Source organism: Crocodylus porosus, unplaced genomic scaffold (assembly GCF_001723895.1).
Source record: "Crocodylus porosus isolate Cpor-Errol unplaced genomic scaffold, CroPor_comp1, whole genome shotgun sequence".
In the NCBI taxonomy this organism is placed as follows: domain Eukaryota; kingdom Metazoa; phylum Chordata; order Crocodylia; family Crocodylidae; genus Crocodylus; species Crocodylus porosus.
Genome location: NW_017728943.1, coordinates 93,001,896 through 93,023,820, shown reverse-complemented (window position 1 = coordinate 93,023,820; position 21,925 = coordinate 93,001,896). Strand labels below are relative to the sequence as shown.

At 39.9% G+C, this 21,925-nt stretch overlaps 1 protein-coding gene across 4 annotated transcripts in view; it reads right to left on the bottom strand.

The window, feature by feature from the left end:
* The window catches only part of RGS7 (regulator of G-protein signaling 7), a 494,829-nt gene that overhangs the window by 19,626 nt on the left and 453,278 nt on the right, over positions 1-21,925 (bottom strand). For 2 of the 4 annotated variants that reach the window (XM_019549804.1, XM_019549805.1), the window contains exons 15-17: positions 11,375-11,561; positions 5,469-5,558; positions 3,107-3,187 (exon numbers count right to left, since the gene is read on the bottom strand). In XM_019549804.1, the coding sequence (XP_019405349.1) occupies positions 3,113-3,187; positions 5,469-5,558; positions 11,375-11,561 (352 nt within the window). In that variant the 3' untranslated portion in view covers positions 3,107-3,112. Of the gene's footprint in view, positions 1-3,106; positions 3,188-4,089; positions 4,144-5,468; positions 5,559-11,374; positions 11,562-21,925 lie in introns of all 4 variants that reach the window. The other 2 variants (XM_019549803.1, XM_019549806.1) reach the window with 2 other exon arrangements.

The following is a 21,925-nucleotide window of genomic DNA, read 5'->3' as shown; positions in this document are numbered from 1 at the left end:
AGTCCGAAAGGGAGAGGGGTCTAGAACAGTTGGCTGTACTTTAAAGAAACCTTACGAGGGCACAAGAACTAACCAGCCTGATGCACAGGAACATTAGGAAGTATGGCAAAAGACCAACTTAACCAACAGGCTACCCAGAAAAGACGTGGACTTTCCATGCTTGGAGGTTTTTTAAGACCTGGATAGATAAAGCCTTGCTGGGATGATCTAGTTGAGGATGGTCCTACTTTGAGCAGGGGGTTGGACTAGATGATCTCCTGACATAGGTGACATGTAGTGAGGGCACAGAGGGGTATATGCCACCCCTGACAGGGCCATTGCCACCGCCGGTGCCTGTGGGAGCTCGCCAGTTCTGCCCCCACTACTGACAGCGGCACCTGTGGATGCCCTCCCAGACGCAGGAGGCACTGATCCGCCATGCCTCCAGTGGTCCTTTTCAACCCTAATTTTTTATAATTCTATGATTTTAAGTTATATAGGCGGCCGCCTAGGCCAGCAAATTGAAGGAGGTAGCAAAAACAGTGTGTATGCACTTCCCATATGCTCATTAGGGGCTACTTTACAAGTTTGGGCATATGCAAAAGCAAGCAGAACAGCTACAGTGCTGCAGAGCCACTGGAGTCTCTGGTACCCCCAACTCCTCAGGTCCCTGGTATGTTAAAAGGGAGAGTGGCAAAAACATTCCCAGCAGAATCCATTCAGGCTTTCCAGGCACATGTGTCTCTAGGCTGGGTCCCTTGAAGCATCTAGCTTCCCTGGCCACAGATATCCAGGCAACATTCTCTTCAAAACCTTGCCTTAGACTCAATAAAGGTTTGTCAGTATAAAGATATTCTGAATGAAAGATTTCTATGCACTATGAAGGGATAATTTCTTACAGAAGTTTGTCTCGCTGCAGAATTTCCAGCCATCCCTAAACATTATGGACAATTTAAAATGCCTAGAATTTCTAGAGCCAGATTTTCAAACAGACAGATGCCTTAGCTGTCTGTGCAAGCTATACATAAGTGCACACAGATAGGAAATTGTAAAGATGGAGGTGGGCAACTGTACCACAAACAGGCATGTGGGTACACGCATGTCACTATTTGCATGCACAAATCCAGATGCAGCTATTTTTTGAGGTATTAACTGAAGTGCACCTGTGTATCACTATTTGGCCTTCTAGGTCAGTAAATGCAGTTGATAAAAGTCCTTTTAGATGGATGAGCCTTTTCGTTAAAAGTGTTGATATTCTCTGAGTAACTGCATCAGCAAAAATATAAGTATTGCATCAGATAGAATCACACCGCACATTTGTTGTGCTCAATTTATGCCTAATCAAGGCAGTACAGAAAGCGTTCTGCTTTTTGTGGGTTTTTAAAATTTCAGTATCATGACAGAGACACTTAGCAGACTACATAACTGGATCTATAACTCTTATGCAATAATCCAGGTTGAAATAAGAAAAATTATGATATTTTTTATTTCCATGCCCATTCCTTGGGTAGTAGAACATTGCAGCAGGACAGGGAAGGACCTCTTATCATAGAAGCCCAAATCCCTATCTAGCAAAGTAAAAGGCTACACATAGGATTTCATTATTCTCTTGAATTCTATTCCACCCATTTCCCCCCCACTTTCTCCCTTATATGATTTATTTATTCAAAATCTCTGTCACCTTGACTCTTTCCCCTTTATGCTCATTCTTTGGTACACTTATACCTTTTTATTCAAGACCGATCTTTTTGCTCTTACTCTGTCATTATGTAATGCAAATTTCTCAAAGCATTCAGTGGCCATGTCTACATGAAATACTGACTGCACAGTTGTTACTCCAGTCATTTAGTACTTGCATACCCGAGTACTAAATGACTGTGCAGTAATCAGCATTACTGCACAGTAGCATCCCCGCATGGCTTCTTGGCAATGCTACTATGCAGTCATAACTAGCTACTGTGCAGTAAGCATCTCGTCTAGACACAGCCAATAGTATTCACTTTGTACTAGGGTGAAACACTACAGATAAAGTTCTAAAGACCAAGACATAGCTGGGGTAGAAAGAAAAGGGAATGAGCACATTGCAAAAAAGTCTTACTTGATTTTGGGTAACATTACTCAATTATTTACATTTAATTATGGTACTCGTATCTTGTTGCTCATATTTTATCCCTAAATTGACAAGTGCACAGAAAAAATCACATTTTAAAGACAAGTCGGAAAATAAGATCACCCTGATCACAGACATGTTACAGCTACATTTCTCTCTCAACAGCACTGGGTTTGCTAAAATAAGTTAATCAGCCTTCTGCCCATATTGGGCTACTGCTCTTTCTTTAAAATCTATAGTTACCCCAATTATTATAGATTCCCAACCACTGTAGATTGGAAAAAGTCTAACTCTCAAAGGTCAAAGTGTATTGTACTTGTTTCCATGTTTTCTTTATAAGTGCAAACCAGATTATAATAAGACAGAAATTTCTATAAACATCTCAGTAAAAAAAAATATAATTGTTAAATATACAGGTCTTTTTTAAATTATAGATCAACCTCTTGAGACAATACACACATCACAGTGCAACATGCTATGGCAACAAAACCATGCAAAATATAGGGGTTTTTGTTTCAAATTGTTTGCTTACATCATTGCTATTTAGTTTTTTTTAGTGACTTTGTCCCATCAAAGCCAAATGAATTCCTGAATTTGCAAAATAATACACTAAATAGATATTGCAGGAAGCCTTTGCCTATAACAAAACATCAAATGGTTAGTGTTTTGTTTTAGCATGTGAGATACCCCCTCTGGACTTTTCTTGTTCTTTCTCTTCACATTTCTTTTGTTTATAAGATAAAAAAAATTATTTGAAGTGCTAAAGCAAATATTCTTGAGACTCATTATACAGGAAGCAGTTTCTAAGAACTTCTCTTCCTCCTCTAGGATCTAAAAACAAAAACCATGATCTTTGCTGAAGCTCTTATACTTTTCATTTCAACACACACTGCTCCATTAACTGATTGTCACAGAAAAAGCCACAAAACACACACACGCACACACACAGAGCAGCATGAACTGCACAATTCAAAAGACGATGCAGACAAACTTGAGTAGAATCCAAGATCTTTCTACCTCTTTTCATAACAGGTTAGTGCTCGCCCTCAGTGTTGGTGTACAGTTTTTATGGCATGGGAAAATAGGGATGTTTCTGCCCTATAAAAATAAATGTGTTGAATGCTTTAGTTTGAACTTGCACAATGTCAAAAAAGATCCAAAGACACTGGAGAGATAGAAATAAAAAGAATCCCATAAGAGAGGACAGCAGTGGAACTCACATCTGATGGTGAGGAAGTGTTGACACCAATGTCCATTTTTACCTTAGTGCAACATCTTTGAAAAATAAGTTCTTACTTTTCAACGAAGAAGAAAAAGAGCATAATCAAAGAATGTAGACAGGAATGTTGACTGCTTTCACGTCCCCTTAATGACATCCAAACAATATTTTTGTACAATCATAAGCATCAGCTACTTAGCAGGCACATTTGCTTCTGAGAAGATAGACTAGACTTGAGAGAAGCTGGGGGTATTTGTTATGGGTTATTTTCTCCCTGTGACCCATTATGAAAATGGACAAGAGCCTTTCTTGGAACAGACAGCAAAGACAAAAGGAAAGAAATCCAGTGTTAAAAATACAAATGTCATTTGGGGGTGCACTAGGAAAGGAACAATATCAAACAGGTTTTCACAGGTCCCCTTAGTTTAAGTTAAAAGAAAAGCAAAACAAAACAAAACATGTACACACAGAGTGAATTAACTCCATATTCTAGGGTGAAGTTCATGCTTCTTAGTGCAAACAGCATGACTTCCATAGGTCCATTCCTTCTTTTATGGCAACAGTAATAGCCTGACATTTTTTCTGAGGTCAGTCAGCAAAAGGATAGGGAGGGTGTAAAGAATGCTTAGTATAAAGCTGTCATGTCTATGTAAAGTTGTGAACTTGCATGAAGGCAACAGCTTTTTCTGCTGTCCCAGAAAAGAAAAGGTGAAGGAACTGGGTGATGAAGGGACAAGGGTGCTTCACCAGGCACGTTATTCTTCTAAGCCAATAAACTTACCACATTGCGTGTGAATTTCTCAAAAGATGTTCGACGATCCAGTGTGTGATCCAACTTAAATTTAAAAATAGGGAGGGGGAAAGAAAAAAAAAAGGGGAAAAAAATGAAAGGAAAAAAAATAAAAAGAAAGGCCAGAAAAAAATAAAGCAGAAAAGAAGGAATGATGAAATGATGGACTGCAAAACAAAGCTTATGTACAAATCAAGAAGCAAAAGTAGATATGAAGCTGCTAATGAATGCCAACTTGTATAACAGCAGATGGGTAAAGCAGTTAGAGTACTTGATTTAACAAAAGGAACAAAAAATTCTCAGGGAAATTCTCAGGGGGACCAAACTGGTTTGAGTTAAAAATAAAATTGAAAATAAGAAAAAAAAATAATGAAGTCCACAACTTGGGTTAATGAACCAACATTTGCAAAATTTAAGGACTACATATATACAGTAGTAGCTCTTTGGCATTTTTCAGTATTTCTCTCCATATTATAGAGAGTTTTGACATCAGTATTTGAAAAACATCATACAGTATTTCCACATAATCCTCAGGCTGTTGTTTTGCACAGCATGGGATTCTGGAGTTCATAGCTATTATATTAATTCTAGTAATAATAATGGGCCAGATTTTGGAAACACTGAGCTCCTTAGTAATAACAATTAGAATTCATCGCTCACTGAGTGGAAGAATCAGTTCCACTAAAAAAACAAAAAAAAATTGTTATTGAAATTTGAATGGTTTCAAAATGCCTCACATTTTAATAGTTAAGACCAACCTTGCAGGTGCACTATTAGAGACATGCCTGTGCAGAACTTACTGCATGTTCCGGGCCTGTAAAATGAATGTCACATAGAGGGATATAAATCTTTTTCAGAAGGGATGTGGCATGATCTGATTTTCTTTTTAGATTTCTAGCCTAAATAAAATGACTCATGTAAAGAAGTGGGAAAAAAGAGAACTCCCAGTGATTGAAATTAAGATCACCTGGCAACAAATGTAGTGGCTTTGGAAATTAAAATAAAGAAAAAGGCAATTATTACATAATCTTGGAAATATAAAAGACTGCTCTGTTGAGGTCTTATTTTTTTTTTTTAATGTATTTATAAAAATACCTTTCAATTTAAATTGCTTGGCAACAGAAAGAGCAGGGCTATGTGTAAAAATAAAAACAGGTCTTCATTTAACTTATTAAAACATGCACACATGCAGAAGATATACACATGTATATATCTGGAACTACTGTATGCATGTGACCGCCAAATAAACCAGCCTAGTCACCTACCAGATATCCAGGTGTACTGCCATGGGAGAGAGAAGACCAAGTATTGTAACAAACATAAACACCACTTTTGCGCAGTGGCAGTACAAAGGCAAGGTGCACCAATACCTTTTTCTTGGCCTGTAGCAGCTCCTGGTAGGCACTGGATCGTATAAAACGAGGATAGGAATCACTTTTCATCAGTTTGTAAATATGCTCCTAAAGAAAGAAATATACCCAGATAGAGAGAGAGATTTTAAAATGGAATTTTGAAAACCTTTTCTTAAATTATAGCAATTACTGTTCATAGAAAACAACTTTTTAAAGAACTGCAGGTTAAATGGTTAATTGGTTTAAGTTAACATTAATTTGAAAATGATTTTTTAATGAAATGTAGTACTTGATATTTTAGCAGTTTATTTTTGTTCCAAGATAACTCAACAACCAAATAATTAAGCCATAGTGTACTGGCTACACTTAAAAACTTGGGTTTGAAGTTCGTGGTCATTTGGCTAGACTCCTACCTGCACCCTTAGTTGAAGGAGAGAAAAAAAAAGAAAATGAAATTGAATCTAATTGAAAAATTAATCTATTTACAGTTCTGAGTTTTTGCAGACAGGTTAGACAGGGGAATAGGCCTGCACTTATCTGTTTATCTCTTCACAGCTGGTTTATTTTGTCATACCTCAAATCATCTTTCAAAGGATCTTGCGGCACCCCAACACCTGGTTTAGCATCACTGTATAGAGTGCAGACATTACAGTTAGATCAATCTAGCTAGGGTTAAGTCAATCTAAGTGCTAATTTGTCAAACATATAGAGAGGCTAAATTGGGCAAAAAATGGTAAGCCTGATCTACATTAGCTCAGCTAAGGATGTGAGCTAAATTAGATGGTGAATCGGTTAGCCTGACCTAGTAAACATCTGCACATGTTCAGAACACACTGCTGGGGCTAGGAACACCCCAGGGCAGCAATCTTCTTACCTCCCCAATCATGGCCAGGCTATTTTTCACCCTCCACATTGCCACATCTCCAGACAGATACCCCCAAGGACTCACTACCTCTACCCTCCCCCCCCCCCCCCAAATTACTTAGATTGGGTTCCTGGCCTGACTCCAGGCACTGGTGAGAATGTGCAGAAGCCACTCCTGACCTATTATCACACAGCTTAAAGTAAGTCGCATCATCATAGATCAGGTGCAACAAATGTGTTCACGTGCCTATAGACATGTGACCCCTGACTCAAAGAGCATAAAGCCTGGGTAGTTATCAAGTCTGCACAAGGATAGAGAATGCACATAAATCAAATCCAGGAGGGATGCTCTAAAATCTAATCCAGGTTAATTTAGTTTTTATCTGGGAATAGTTTTATGCAGCAGAGTCCAAAGGCCCTGGTCAAAATCATCATGCTAGATATTTACATAAACCAGTGTTTCTCAACCTGTTTAACTTACTTTACAAAGTACAGTATTTGTATACTGCAGGTTTTGATTTTCTCCAGTTGGGATAGGATGATTTACAAAAGCCAGCGTTCATAAAAATATTTCATTTTAAAATACAGCTCAATGCAGCCACCCTTTTAAAAGTAAATGAAACCTTCCCTTGCAACACAGAGGACTGTTGTGCCAGGGTTTTAACTGAAGCAAAACTTTTCTTGATTTTGTTTTGTGGAGAAAGTAAACAAGATGGTAGCAAATACAGTGCATTCTCACTGACCAAAACTTGGTTATCCAAACAGCAACATGTTTTTTTCTAACTTGTAATTGCTGATATTGTGGAACAAACTTTTCCCTTTTTAAGCTCCATTTAATAGACTACTGCATCTGTATTCTTAAGTCTGATGCAATAGGGTAACTTGTAACTGTTGGTATTGTGTACTGTTCTTTTTAAGCTTTAATACAAGGTTTCATCTCCATTCTAAGTTTTATGCAATAACTTGTAAATGAAAATAAACAAAAGGACAATTATTACATAATCTTGGAAATGTGAAAGACTGAACTGTTGAGGTTTGGTTTTATTTTTAATGTATTTATAAAGTTTTTGCTTGCCTGAACAAATTCAGTTATCTGAATGGCTTATCATAAGGTGCCAGATAATCTAGGTAAAAATGCTTTTAATATTATTTCAGTTTTAAAACTGTAATGTATTTGAAAACTCTGAAAATTAACCATGACAATAAGACATCTTCTGACCAACTGAATTTGGATGTGGGGTCAGCTCCATTCTCTTTTACAAGAGCTGATGCATTTTCCCCTCACTGTAATGAACCCATGGTAACTCCCAGATCCCAGGTCAAGTTGGTAAAAATGAGTTAAAAAAATCTTCATGGACATTTGGTTCCCCCAGGAAAAGTAACGGTGATGCACCTTGCACCGCTGCTTCTTGTCCCCAGGAAATGCCTGTGCCACTCGCACTTTGGAATGAGGCAAGTTATGCTGGTGGGGTAGAGGAGGCTGGGGCCAGCACTGGGATGGCCCCTGAAGCCTTACCTGGGGACTTGGGGGCCTCTTGGGGCTGCAGCTATGGCGATTCCGCCATGCTGAGCCTGCCTGGCAGGGGAGCATGGCCCTGGGTGGGCCAGCTCCAGTTTTCAGCAGTGTGCGCTGGCCGAGCGTATGTTGTTCTACGTTTTTTTTCCCATGGTTTTCTTGACCTCTGGATATCCAGGGATAAAAAAACCCGTGGGAAAAAACCCCCAGCACAGTGCACACTCAAGCAGTATGCCCTTGAAGCGTGGAGAACACTGGACTGTGCAGTATGTGGCTCTGTAAACATGTCTGCAGTGCCACGTGCCACGCGACCGTGCTCATCTGGATGTGCCACTGAGTTAGCAGCATAGAACCCCATGATGTTATTTTTAGAGCATCGCTATGGAGAATAAAGTTACAAGACTGGTATGAAACCCTGAAAGCTGTTAAATTCAAGGCTGAGCAAGAAGCTATCAGAAGCAATTGCAGAGCCAAGGTTCCCCTGTTAAACAAGAGTGCTGAATAAAGACCATAATGTGCTAAATTCAAGACACAGAAGATTAGGTCTTCTCTCCTTTCCCTGAGAAGCATTCACTGCCAGAACTGAATCAGATGAGTAGAGTTCTGTGAAAACCACACCTTGCAAAAAGACTATATAAACTACATCAGAGCTATACAGTCTCTAAGCATCCAATTTATGCCTTTGTTTTATAACTACTGACACTTTAATCTCTAAAGTTTCAATAGAGTCAGGCAGTCACATGCAGGCTGTCACAAAAGAACATACATTATAGTTCACTTGAAAAAAATATTGTTTTTTCACATTTTTGTAATCTAAAACAAAAGGCATTGTGACTAGAACTGAGCTTTTCTTTCCTTCTTTTGGCAAATAGGCTACTGGACAAGCAGTTCATTTTTTTATTACTGTGAAATAATTTATGAATTTGGGAAGGTTCCAGGTAGAAAAAAAATTGGGGCTTAATTCAGAGAACTGCCACAGGGGAAAGCAGTGGTAGGATTCCCTTCAATTCAACAGCCTACCAGTTCAAATACTTGCTCAAGCTTGGGTCTCCCCCATCTTAAGCCCCTCTTTTGCCTAAGGGTTCAAACCTACTTCTCCCACTTCTGGTAGAGTGGCCAAATTCCCTAGTTACTCAATGTTCTGAGCTGGGTATTCTCAATCTCTTCATTTGATACTGTAGCACTTCATATAAAAATAGTTAATTGTTCAGTGGACCAGGGACTGAAAATCAGGTGTCCCCCACTTCTTCTCAATGAATGTCCTAACCACCATGCTACATATTTATTCCATCTCAATGCCTATTTAAGCATTCTGCATCAAAATGGAACAATTCCAACTGGTAGACTTAAGAGAGGCCCACTTCAGAACACTTCAATGGAGAGGCAGAAGCCCCCATTTCAAATACCAACTCACAATTAGTCCTAGACTGGATTTGGATTTGGTTTCTTACTTTCCAGTAGAATGCACCCACCAATTAATTGTATCCCAACCAGCCTGCATGTCTCACTACCACCCTTGTGTGTGGGGGGGACCTGGCCTGGTCAGCACGCACAGCTTTCAGGTGGGGCCACTGCTGCCACGGGACCTGCTCAGCTTCCCCAGGAGGTAGGGAAGTGGCAGCGATGGGTGTGCAGGGGAACTGCAGCTGGGTTGGAGCACAGAGCATGGGGCTGGTAGGAGTGCAGAGCCTGGGATCCATGCCCAGTGGAGTGACTGGAGTGCAGAGTACAGGTGGGTAGGATGTGGATGTGAGTGTGTAGGGTATGAAGGAGGATGACGTGGGTGTGAGGACCCCCCCCCATTCCCTCATGGTGTACAGCCCCCACCCCCATAGCAGCAGGTGGCGGGCCCACAGGGTGCTCATGGCCCACACAAGTGTTGCCATCTGGTGGGGCACAGCTCCATCCAGTTCCTGGAGCTGCATGGGGTGGCAGGGAGTGGAGTCAGGCCAGCCCATCTTTATTGCACAGGGCTCCCTGTGGCTCACATGCACCCCCTGGCACTCATGCTCCACTGGGGGGAAGACCTGCATAATGGAGCCCAGCTGTCTTCCCTGCTTCCTACAGCCACATGCAGATCCCAAGACTCTCTTGGGAAGCAGGGGGCAGGGTTTCCGTCAACTTCTGGCAGAGTCCCAGGAGCTGCAGGTGGCATCAGGGGGCAGGAAAGGCAGCTGGCTCCATCACGTGGGGCTTGCCCCCAGTGACATGCAAGGGTTGGGACCTGCATGTGTGCCATGGGGAGTCCCACGTGATATAGGCAGGCTGGCCTGGCTCCATCCCATGCTGCCACATGTAGCTTCCAGAACTGGAGTATTTGGGTTGTGGTCCTTGCCTCTGTGAATGACTAGTTCATGATGCAAAATAGAACAGCATCACCAAGAGACAGAGTGTGCATTTGAACACATGTGACTACAGCATATTTCCTTTTGCCCCAGAATAGGACATTATCTTGGGAGATGTAAGTCCAAATCCCTTCAGGCAGAAGAACTGAACTTGGTGACCCATATCTTGGATATATACATAGCCAGTTACATCAGGGGTGAATGATACCACTACTGCTACCATCACTTCTACTACTACATTTATAAGTTTAGCAATTTGCAACCATTTTTTTTACAAGTGCCCCAAAATTAAGCATTTTACATGGGGTTAAAATGAATATTTAATTTAACACAAAACATTTTTAAAACATTGCCAAGATATACATGTTTTGGTTCAAATCAAACATTCCCCCCTTTCCTCTTCCCCCTCCATTCCTGCTTCATTTACCAAATAAAAAAAAAAATCACTGATATGCACAGCCCCATTTCTGATTGGAAGCATCTGCTTGTTGTGTCTGTGAAAAGCACAACAAGGCCATATTTTTATTACTAAATTGGTCCCCAAAATGTAAACTGTTATATATTTATGGGAAAGAAAAGCTTGTTAAAGCCATGCTCACAGGGCTCTTTGTATCTAGAGTATCACTCTTTCCTAGAAGATCATTTCCTAGAAATCTATCATGCTGTTCAGTAGATGTCACTTTTATAATGAAATCCATAAAGTATAATATCCATAGAACATGGTTCAGATATAACCACAAAACAGGCATTTAGGAACAGGTTTGTTTCTCTTTCAGGGTGTGCTTTCTTTATGATGTGAGCAATTTAACTTATAAATGCTAACAAAAGTCATGAAAATGCATCAAGAGAACAGACTCCTAGCTTTGCTTAAGGAAAGCCCATTAAAAGCAGCTGAGCCAAAGAATTAAGAAGAACCCAAATAAAATCAGCTTCTCTGCACCACAGGGTGCACTAGGAAAGCAAAATTCCTCCCTTCTTAGAGGGCCACCTTCAAGCCTTTGCAGTGGTACAGTCACCTAAATAGGCCATATCTGGTCCTGTAGTAAAGCATAGGAGTGTCATATGCAAATCATTAATTTTAACCCTATTTTATTTACTGCATTTAATTTTTTTTTAAAGAGAATGTTATAATCTTTCTCCCAAATATATCCATTTGTACATCCCAAAGACCAGCCCTCAACCAGAGATAATACACTGACCTGCGCATCTTCAAATGTGTATCTTCCAGGGTCCTTCACATTCTGTGTAGTTTTGTCATAACTTTTTGAATCTAAATTGATGGCACTGGGAGCACCTGGAGCAAGAAACTCCTGCCAAATTTCCTGGACTCGAGCAGGAACTTCACGAATAGGTCTCTTCTTCAAATCTTCTACTGCCATCCAGAACCTATGGCAAGATACGGTAACTTGAACTCTACATTTAATTTCTTTCCTAGGTTTCAATTTAACCAGTATAAACTTCTCCCTTTTTAAATGTGCTTTAATAAACCAAAACCAACAACAAAGACTTCACACAAAAAACCCATACAATTACAAAATTGTAGCCAGGCATTTTATGTAAAAATTACATCATTTCTGTACAAGAATTGCCATGGTGATCTGGCTGCAGAACTAGCTGCTTTATGAAAGATGCATATCTTTCATTTGGAAACAATGAGATAACTTGCCATATTTATCCCAGAAAAATTACAAGTTTCCAATAGGAGGGAAATGTATTTTGCATCCAAACCTCTGATCTTTTGTTTCCCTAACACTGGTTAAAATTGGCTCCTGTTGTCCACACAAAATATCTACTCCACTTTTTAGATTATTAGGCACAACTATATTTTGTGGCTATAAGTTCCACAGGTGAATTGCTCAAAAAAACATTTCATTTTATCTAATTCAATTCTGCTCTCTTTCATTTTCATTGACTGTGTCCTTGTGTTGCATGTTTAAAAAAAATGAATAGAAGTGTCATTTCTCTCTTTGTCTACTATCCCATCAGATGCATGCAGCCATGCAAAATTATGTGTAGAATCCCAGTAGTAGCAGTAGTAAAACAGTACTAAAAAGACTTTGCCAAACAGCATTCAGATCTATATTAGCAAAACAAGTTAAGTAGTTTCATTTGTATAACAAAATTATCAGGGAAATGCAACAAAAAACTCATGACCTAACCTGGGAACCCTCTAAGAGACAATTCTGTTTAGACTTGGTGCAGTGCACAAAGCTTGCACAGGTTTGTTCTCAGGAAGCACAGGACTTCCATCTCTGCTGTAAGTCTTACTGTATTGGGGAAACCATTTATAACATAGTAGCCTTCCAATGTGGTTTCAACCAGGCTGATCCAATATGATATGTGAGCTGGGATTCTACTGTCCTAAAGACTGGATTTTGCAGGGTTAGAATATGATTTGAGATTATGGTTAAAAGTACTTCCATTCTGTTTATGCCACAAGGATAAGCCAAATGTTCACTCTGTGTGTATGTGGGGGTGGGCAGGTTACTGTATAGTACTTGAGGAGCCCTGAGGAAGTACTCTGCATGCAGGCTGCAGCTCAAATTATGTTGGTATACCAATTCTTAAACAGGTGGCAATGTAAAGCAAAACAAACAAAATATCACCTCACAAAACTTCACACTGGCTGGTTTACCACCTGGAAAGAAATGAGTGATTTCTCACAAAACCTGCTTACTTGGGAAAAAAAAGTGTTAAAGATTCCCTCTTTTCTAAGCTGGTCACACCTGCTTAGTGGCAGGGGAAGAGAAAGCCCTGGTCCCTTTCCTAGTCTCCTGCTCTGCCATTGACAACTTGGTTTCTCCTAAACAGAGCTAGAGGCACCTAGGGTACTTAGTGTTTTAATTTCTCATTACTAAGCAGTAGGGCTGTGCGAAGCTTTGGTCGCTGATTCGATTTGGCAGAGATTCGGCAGCTGAATCTCTGAATCTGAATCAAATCAAGAGACCCATTAATCTCTCCAAATCGAACTGGAAGCCTCTGAATCAATGTAGAGAGATTCGATGATTCAGGCATAGACACAGCTTTAAAGGTTTTTTCTACATACATCAAGGTACCAGGTGGCTCATGAATGCTGCAATGGTGAAATGATTCTCCAAATCAGCATCAAATCTTCAGATTCGGATTTGGCCAAATAGAATTGGGACAGTGATCCGAATCAACAAATCCAATCACTGCCCCAAATTCAGGCTAAATCTGAATTGAATACAGCTCGTTTCACACACCCCTACTAAGCAGCCACAACTGTTAGTCCCACTCTGTTGATATTGCTATGTTAAGTGCCTGTAACAGTATTTCAGTTACAGGTATACTGAAACACCTCTCAATAGTTTAACATACTGTTCCCACACAGCTCCCAAGTGGGGTAGACAAGTATTATATCCATTATTATATCTCTGTATGTGTACTATTATATGGTTATATTATATAATAGTAATGATATTTATACTATTATATATTATTTGGATTATTAGATTATTATATAGTATTATATCTCCATATCTGTAGAACAAGATGTTAAAGCTAAGTCTCTAACATCCCAGGCTAGTTCTAGGCACTCAACCATTCTTCTTTCTAGAGTATTCAGGATCTCATTACACTTTATTTGCATAACTGAATGTAATGAAGCTAGAGCAATGTACTGATTTTACTTAAGCAGAAATACTTTACAGCATGCAAACTCTAATTCACTGAACCCAGGAGAATTTGGGCAACTATTTTTTAAGTTGCTTGTGATATTTACATTTAATAGGTACATCCTGCAGTGCCATCCCCTTCATATGCAACTTCATAGTTTGGCTGATTATTCATGTGTATAAAAGACAGATAAAGAAACAGGTTTAGACAGACATCCTCTGTCTTCCCACAGACATCCTGAGGGTTTAGTCTAGGGTGGCTGTCTTCATGATTGCTCCTGTAGACCACCAGCAGTGTGTCTGAGAGTCCACCCAATAAGCTCCAGGATACATTTTCTTTTTAGAGTAAATTATTGCCTTAGGCTACTATTTAGATAATAATGGCAAAGTAGATAAAAGATAAACTGATTTAATTGGGAGAATCTTGTGGTTTCCAGTTTAGAAAAGGTAAGCAATACAGTCACATCTTTAACTAGATAAGCACAATCTCTTGCCTGGAAAACACATTTTATTTTACATTTCTAGCATTACCATTCCCCAAACCCCCACAGAAATGGTGAAGCTTTAATTATAGCAACCTCTTTTAAACATGAAAAAATGCTGATATCTGCAACATTTTATATCTAGGGAAACTGCTTCACAGTAGACACTCTTACACTTTAATCTACTTAGCTTTGAAAACAAAATGTATGCCCTCCTCCTACAAAACACTCAAAAGTTAGGAAATGGCAGCAATAAGGCTGACTCTCCTGTGCATTTGAGTTATGATAATTTTGCCAAATGAGACATGGGAAGTCAATTGCACAGCCAAGACCTAGTGCAGTGCCAAACAACACAGAATCTCCTTTCTCTTCCTACAGTAATCTGCCTCATTCATTGTGCATTCCTTGTACTGAGTGAAGGAAGGATCTGGCAGAAAAAATAGTATGCAATCTCATAAAATTTCTACTGCATATACACAGGTGGGCAGATTAAGGTGGCCCAGGTGGTGACATGTACGGCTCATGCATGTCTGAAACTCTAGCTCTAGACCTGTCATGTTGGAAGGCATGTAGGGATGGAACATTCTTATTCAATTTGGCCTGTCTCAGGGATTTGGAGGGAGGATGAAATCTTCAGAGAAGGAAGGTCCTAACAGTTGGAACAGAACATTTGCCCTTTCAGAGGTTTGCAACTCTGTCAAACCAAAGCAGAATTTCATGAGAACAGAAAGAAAGATGATCCCCTGACTCCTAACACCTAGGACCCTTGCCGAAAGCCAGTCATAGTGCAAAACATGGAGCCAGAAGTGTAACAACACAGTCCAACACCCGGGGCACCTGCAACACAAAAGGGCAGCAGCAACATCTGGTTGCCTCCATGTCAAAGGTATAATATGCTGCCATGGTCACCTTGCCTTAGTCATGCTACTGCATGGAGCTGCTAAAGTTCTTTAATGAAATAGTTTGGGGTAGAGGAAATTAACATATCAGGGTAATCCCTGATTTGATTTTCAGAAATATGTGAACCCTTTTCACTAAAGCTGCCCAATGAACCAGTCTCAGGCCAAAGCAAATATGAAAAAAACACAGTCTAAGGGGCTGAAGCTTAGCAAAACTATTTGTAACTGAAAACAGGGTAGGTAGGTGTTGCTATAATAGACAGCATAGGTATCTGTTGCTACTTGCTTTGTTTCTTAGGATTGTCATAATGGATGCACAAATAATTAAGGAAAGTTACTCTTCTCCAATGTCTGTTAACTGCAGAACTAGCCTCCCATTGGCATTTCAGCTAAATACACTCTGCAATTAAAAATCATCAGTAGCGATGATTGATTCTTTTCTTTTCTTCTATCAAGCTGCACCTTTGTTCTTTTGCTACTATTTATCAACAGTCTCCTACACCATTCCTTATTTGCACAAATTACAGTATTTTATTATGGTATAATTAAACCTCAAACAAACCGCCTTGGGTAAAGTAAAGAAAAACATGAGCTTTCAGGCATAAGGTCGGAATGATCTATAGCCCACACCATTCTGCAGCATACAAATTAATGGTGTGTGCATATTCACTATATTTCTTTGATAGGATATAATTTGAATAATGTATCCCTTGTGTCATTTATTTTTATGGTTACTAGAGCTGTAAGCACCACAACAAACTTCCAGTGTACATTGGGCCATCCAAGGAAAACAGGTTCAGAATGAGAATTTCATATCTGACTATCCTCTAGTCCTTATCCCCAAGTTCCAAACAGCCAGGATGTCCATGCTTCTTGAGTTTTCCAGCAACTTCAGAAGGATCTGGCTAATCAAGAACAGGAGCAAATTCCAGAATAGCCCCTGGCTGATTCTATCCAGCCACTAGCCCTTCCTTATTATCAAAGGGGCTGTTTTTTTCGCGTGAGTACCGCCATTTGTCACATAGTTACTGTTGTACCACTGTGGCAGGATGCGACCTAGGGGTGCCATGAACTCCCCTAGCGCCCTACTACTGTGCCAAATCAGTTTCAAATGCACCCTCTCTATCACACCTGCCACGTCTTTGATGTTAATTATTGGTAAAGGGAGACTGCCTTTTACCCTCTTTGGCACGGTGCCTTAAGATGTCCCAATCCGTGCCCTGCCTTCCATGACATGGTGCACGCTAACCTCTGGGCCACACGTGGGCCTTACAGTCACCCGGGCCCTCATGGGCTCCCTGCCTTGTCTCCGTTGCCCACCTGCACCCTCACGGGTGCTTCCTGGCCTCGCCTCACGATTCCCACCCATGCTGGGTTCTCGCCCCGCGATCGAGGCTCAGGTGGCCATAGCTGTGCCTGGCCTCCAGACCCCCTTTCTGGGTCTTGCGCCCCGCTGGGCTCCTCATAATTGATACTGCCCACACTGGGGCAGGGTTGATACACCCCAAAACACGGCGCCCTCTCTCTGGCACCAGGAACCCCCACACTACTGGGGAGCTCCTATGAGGCCTCCTCCACCCCTACAGCCTCACCCAGTCCTCCGGGCTTACACAGCAACAAGACAGAAAACTCACACTCCTGTGTTCCAACATAAATTCCAAGCCAAACTGGCTAACCTTCCTTCACATCCCTACTAGGGTTTTCTCCACCCAGTATCCTCATGCAGAATTTGCTCAGCCCATCAGGCTTCCCTGCTCTGCTTGCTCCAACAGAGCTCCACCTTCCTCAACTGCCAGAGGGGAACTGTCCTTCTTGGCCTCAGCCTAGGCTGTTTATATAGGCCAGGCCCTGCCCCCTTCTGGTCAGCTGACCAAGCTGCGGTTGCCCCAGCAACCAGCACCTGTCCCTCTTTCTAGGAGCAGGGCACTTCAGTGTCCTGCGACAACCACATAGAAAGAAAGTCTGTCTTTTAGATATGCAAGAATCAAGCCATTTAGGTTATTACCATGGATCCTAATTTTCTCTAATAAAAAAACAAAAACACAAAAACACAATTTTCAGATTAAAAAAAGTAACCCAAAATCCACATTTTTCCATAATATATAACTATATATTATATCCTTTTTTAAATCTGAAAATTGGGGACTTTTTTATCAGAAAAACCAGGATCCCTGGTCATGACAGGTTGAAATCAGTAAAATCTCTACCTGGATGGAACCAGACTCACTGTTCTGAGAACCAAGTAATATATAAGGATAGCAGGGATCACGTTAAAAGGGAGGCTGGGATTTTCAAACATTATGGAATTTAGGTCTCCAGATCACATATTTCAATCAGATGTATAGTCTTCTTTGAAAGTCAGACTGCCTGCACAACCAGCCCTAGGCCATTTAGATCATACTAAAACTTAGCAGTCTACATATTTCAAATACTTATTGTGTACTTTTCTTTGCAATACGACCTAGAAAATCTGCAGAAATGACACTCCCAACTCCATTACTTTTAACAATAGGCCTCTGCTAGTAATCAGAGAAGAAAGTATGCCTTCTAAAAGAGTTCACTCATTCTTCAATCTGGTGCAAGCCTGGTGTTGGAGGACAGTTCTGTGCCCCTTTGAAATTAAATATTTCACTGAGAATCTCATATTGCACCAACATTTTTTCCTGAAAAAATATGGTGCAGGAAACACTGTATTGATTATAAGTATTTCATAAAGAACAGAGACAGAGCTGCCTCTGTTCTTTGTCAAAGAAGTTGAGAGTTATGTTTGATATGTCTACTATACTCCCATACCTTTTCATTACTGGAGTATCTGAGAACCTCACCTCCAATACAGGACTTACGTGTACAACATCTCTTGTGAGGTAGTGAGATGCCATTAACCCTATATTAAAATAAGAAACAAAGACAAAAAGGGGTCATCTACATGTGCATATTAATGCCCAGCAATAAACTCTGGTGCATATGCCATGGGAGTTTATTACTCTGGGAGCTGTGTTTACATGCACACTTGGGACTGGAGCATGTTGAGCCAGGTTCGAGCAGCCCCAGGTGATGGAGGGCCCAGGGGTCAGCCTGCCAACCCAGGGTTGTTCTGACCCAGCTAAATGTGCTGTCGAGGGGCTGGCTGGGGCATGAGGGCACTTCAGTGTGGAGCTAGCTGGCAGGTAACCCCCACAATGAAGCACCCTTGTGCCCCAACTAGTCCTGTAAACATCTACACATGTATTGCTGCTCATGAAAACATTCAACAGCAGGATAGTACTTATATTTACAAGTCCTAACCAGCTGCAGAGTTTCCTGAGACCTAATGTACAGACACCAAAATGTTTACTATGGAGCTAATTAGGTAGCTCCACAGTAAATGTCTCAAGTAGATATGCCCAGATTGATTAATTTGCTTCAGGTCATGCAGTCTGTTGCATAACAAAGAACTGAATCCGTCTCTTCCAAATCCCAAAGTGACTCATAAGTTTCTTTGTCTTGTACCATTCTCCATAATACAAGACCAAGGCTGCCAGTCCTGATTCTACCCCCTCCCAGCCTGAGTGCATAAACGTATAATATTGAGAATATTAACGGTATAAGATGCAAATGATCATGCTGTAATGTAATCATTGTGTCCGCTTGGTTACAATCATATCTCTGTCATTTCTTTCATTGACCTGGGCAGTGGACTTCTCTTTTTATTATTACTAAGCCTTTCCTCAATTTTTGAAGTCCATTGTTACGTTTTCTACAGAGCTTGGCAGCTCAGTCTGCCGTGGTCCCAACTCTTTGCTGCACCTATAGTTTTGATGATGCTTGTTGTAGAGTCAATCATAGTTAAAGCTATGAAAGGATAACAGCTGACAAACTCAAATGTGAGATTCCTTTAGTCATATCACAATCATAAGGAGCTGCTGATGGAAGCAAATTGTTTTGCCAAACTAATAGAAAGATTATTTTATTCCCCTAAGGTCCCCAAATCTACCACGGTGTAGCTGATAAGCTATCTTTTAAATGTATGAACTCAGGAGTAAGTCATAATTGCACCTGGAATGATCATGTCCCTGCTGATAAAGTAGGATACAAAGTTTTGTCATTATGCATAAAATGATTATTTAATTTAATGTATTATTTTTCTATCACTGAGATCATCTTGATTCTCATTCATATGGGACTAGTTTATTCTTTTTCTGACACTTCCCAGAGGCAATCTTTCCAGCTGGGACCCATAAGATATTAAGTTTTACCATGCCCATATAAGAACATAGACAGATAGATGTAATGGTCAATGGCACATTGAGGAATCAGCTCCAAACAAATTTCTCTAGGGTATTTTACTGGAACAATCATATAAAAATTGCCTATGGTTAGTGCTGTAAATAGGATTAAAGAAAAGAGCCAGGGATTATGCTGGTAAAAGTCTAGCTGGCAGCAAGACAAATCAGCCGCAGAAAGCTAGAAAAACATAGCCTTCGGTAGGTAGATTGAATAGGTTTATGTTTGAACAGATACCATGCATAAGAAATTACTAGGACATTTTTAAAATAAAAAGAAACCTTTCCATTCCTTTGTACTACTTGGATAAACAGCTTTCATTTTAATGCTTATTCAGCTGTTTAAATTCCAAACTGCCTCCTAAAACTTATGGGTTTAACAATATTGCATATTGAGCCCGGTCTTACTACTGCTGAAATCCAGGGAAAATATCAGGTTGGATCAGGGTCATCCAGAATATTGCATTGATATTTTTGGTCCAATCTTGTTCAATAACCTGTCTTTATTAATACTTGACTTTCCCATCATACTCTATTAAATTCAAACTTAATTTCGAAGCCTCTAAACTGCAAGTCTGAATAGGTTATATAAGGTGTGGTAATAAGGCTGACTCAGTTCTCAGTTATCCTGTTGTAAGTCTTAAATAAACTTAGGCAGTAAGTACAGTTATTCCAGGTTTAGAGACCTATGCAGCAACATGCTCAATGGCTCCTATGAGATGTTCTGTTACCTCAACTTTAGCAATTGAGCCTGGTTTCATCTTTCAGAATTGGGACATTATACAGGAGTAAATGAGATCGGGGTCTCAGCATTGCTATGTTTGCAAAAATTTTTAAGGAATTTACAGCTGAGCCATGGGAACTAATACTTGGGTGAAAGCATGGGGATGGGGTTGTGATGGAAATACCTTTCAGAAATAAAATTCAACATACATTAACCTTAGATATACTTTATATAGCATATAGAAGTTATAGATAGATATTACCATATATTTGTGTGTGTGTGTGTACATATATATTATTTAGACACATGATAGACATATATTTCAGAAGTAAAATCTACATTAACCTTAGAAATTCATATATTATCTAACTAATATTATATACATATTGCCTAATACATAGGTCACCCCATTATTATAGGTGTGTATGTTTTTATGTATGTGTGTACACACACATATAAATATAGGAGTAATATATGTATTAGGTATTATGCACATTAGTTACATAACTTAGAAGTTATACATATGTTCTAAGTCTAAGGTAGATTTTACTTCTGAAATATATGTCTATGAGATACAGAAGTATCTAGAAGTACTATATATAGTACACAGATATATAGTACAAATATAGAATACTTCAATATATGCACACAATATACATATAATACATAATACTTCTATATAGAGAGTACACACACAGATATGTATATCTATAGTTCTGCTGAATGCATAGGACTTTATTATGACTCCACTAGAACTACCACAAGAAAATACTGCATTTACCCAAAGCCAAGATGACTTAAAATTTAAAGTGATTGCCCAATAATTAGCTTTTATATATGGATAATTTATAAATATGTTATCATTTTCCATGTATAGAATTTAATTATTGGAGGGATGTCATAAAGTCATCCCCCCTCCACTGCTACAGTGGGAAAAGCAGCAGCAGGGGCAGACAGCTGATGGGGGCAGGCAGCCCCTTTTCCCCCACCCTCTGCCCTCTTACAATGCTTGCTCACTCACCTGTCCCCTGCAGCTTCAGGGCCAGAGTCAGAGCCGTGGAAGCCACCTGCTTCCTGCTCTGCCTTGTATTCAAATCAAATACAAGGGTTTTTTTCCCCCCCGTGCTGAATGAGGGGAAAAACCTCATCTTGGATTCAAGTAAATATGGAGGCATTTATCAATAGTTTGATTATAATTATATAAAATTATTCGGAACATTTTTTATATCTGAAATAATTTTAACTAGAGACAGTTAGCTTTAACTTCACACACATACATCACCTTTTTATTATGTCATTCCTGAAGAATATATATATTTTTGGAAACCACACATGAAAGAAAGAAGTAACATTAATCATTTCATGTTTAACCTCTACTATTGGATAACCTTATTGTTATTTTCACTTAGTACAGGAAAGATTTGCAAAAGCTCTCAATGGTCTTAAATGTCTTAGTCATGCTGGAACAATCTCTCCATGTAAGTTTATTCTAATGCTGCATTTCATAGATTTCATAGATTTTCAGGGTCGGAAGGGACATCAGAAGAACATTGAGTCCAACCCTTGGCCCTGGGCAGTAAAGAGCGCTGGGATCAGATGACCCCAGCCAGGTTTTTGTCCAGTCTCTTCTTAAAAAACCCCAAGGTAGGGGAGAGCACCAACACCCTTGGAAGCTCATTCCAGATTCTGGTGACCCTTACCGTAAAGAAGTTCTTCCTAATGTCTAGTCTAAATCTGCTCCCTGTCAG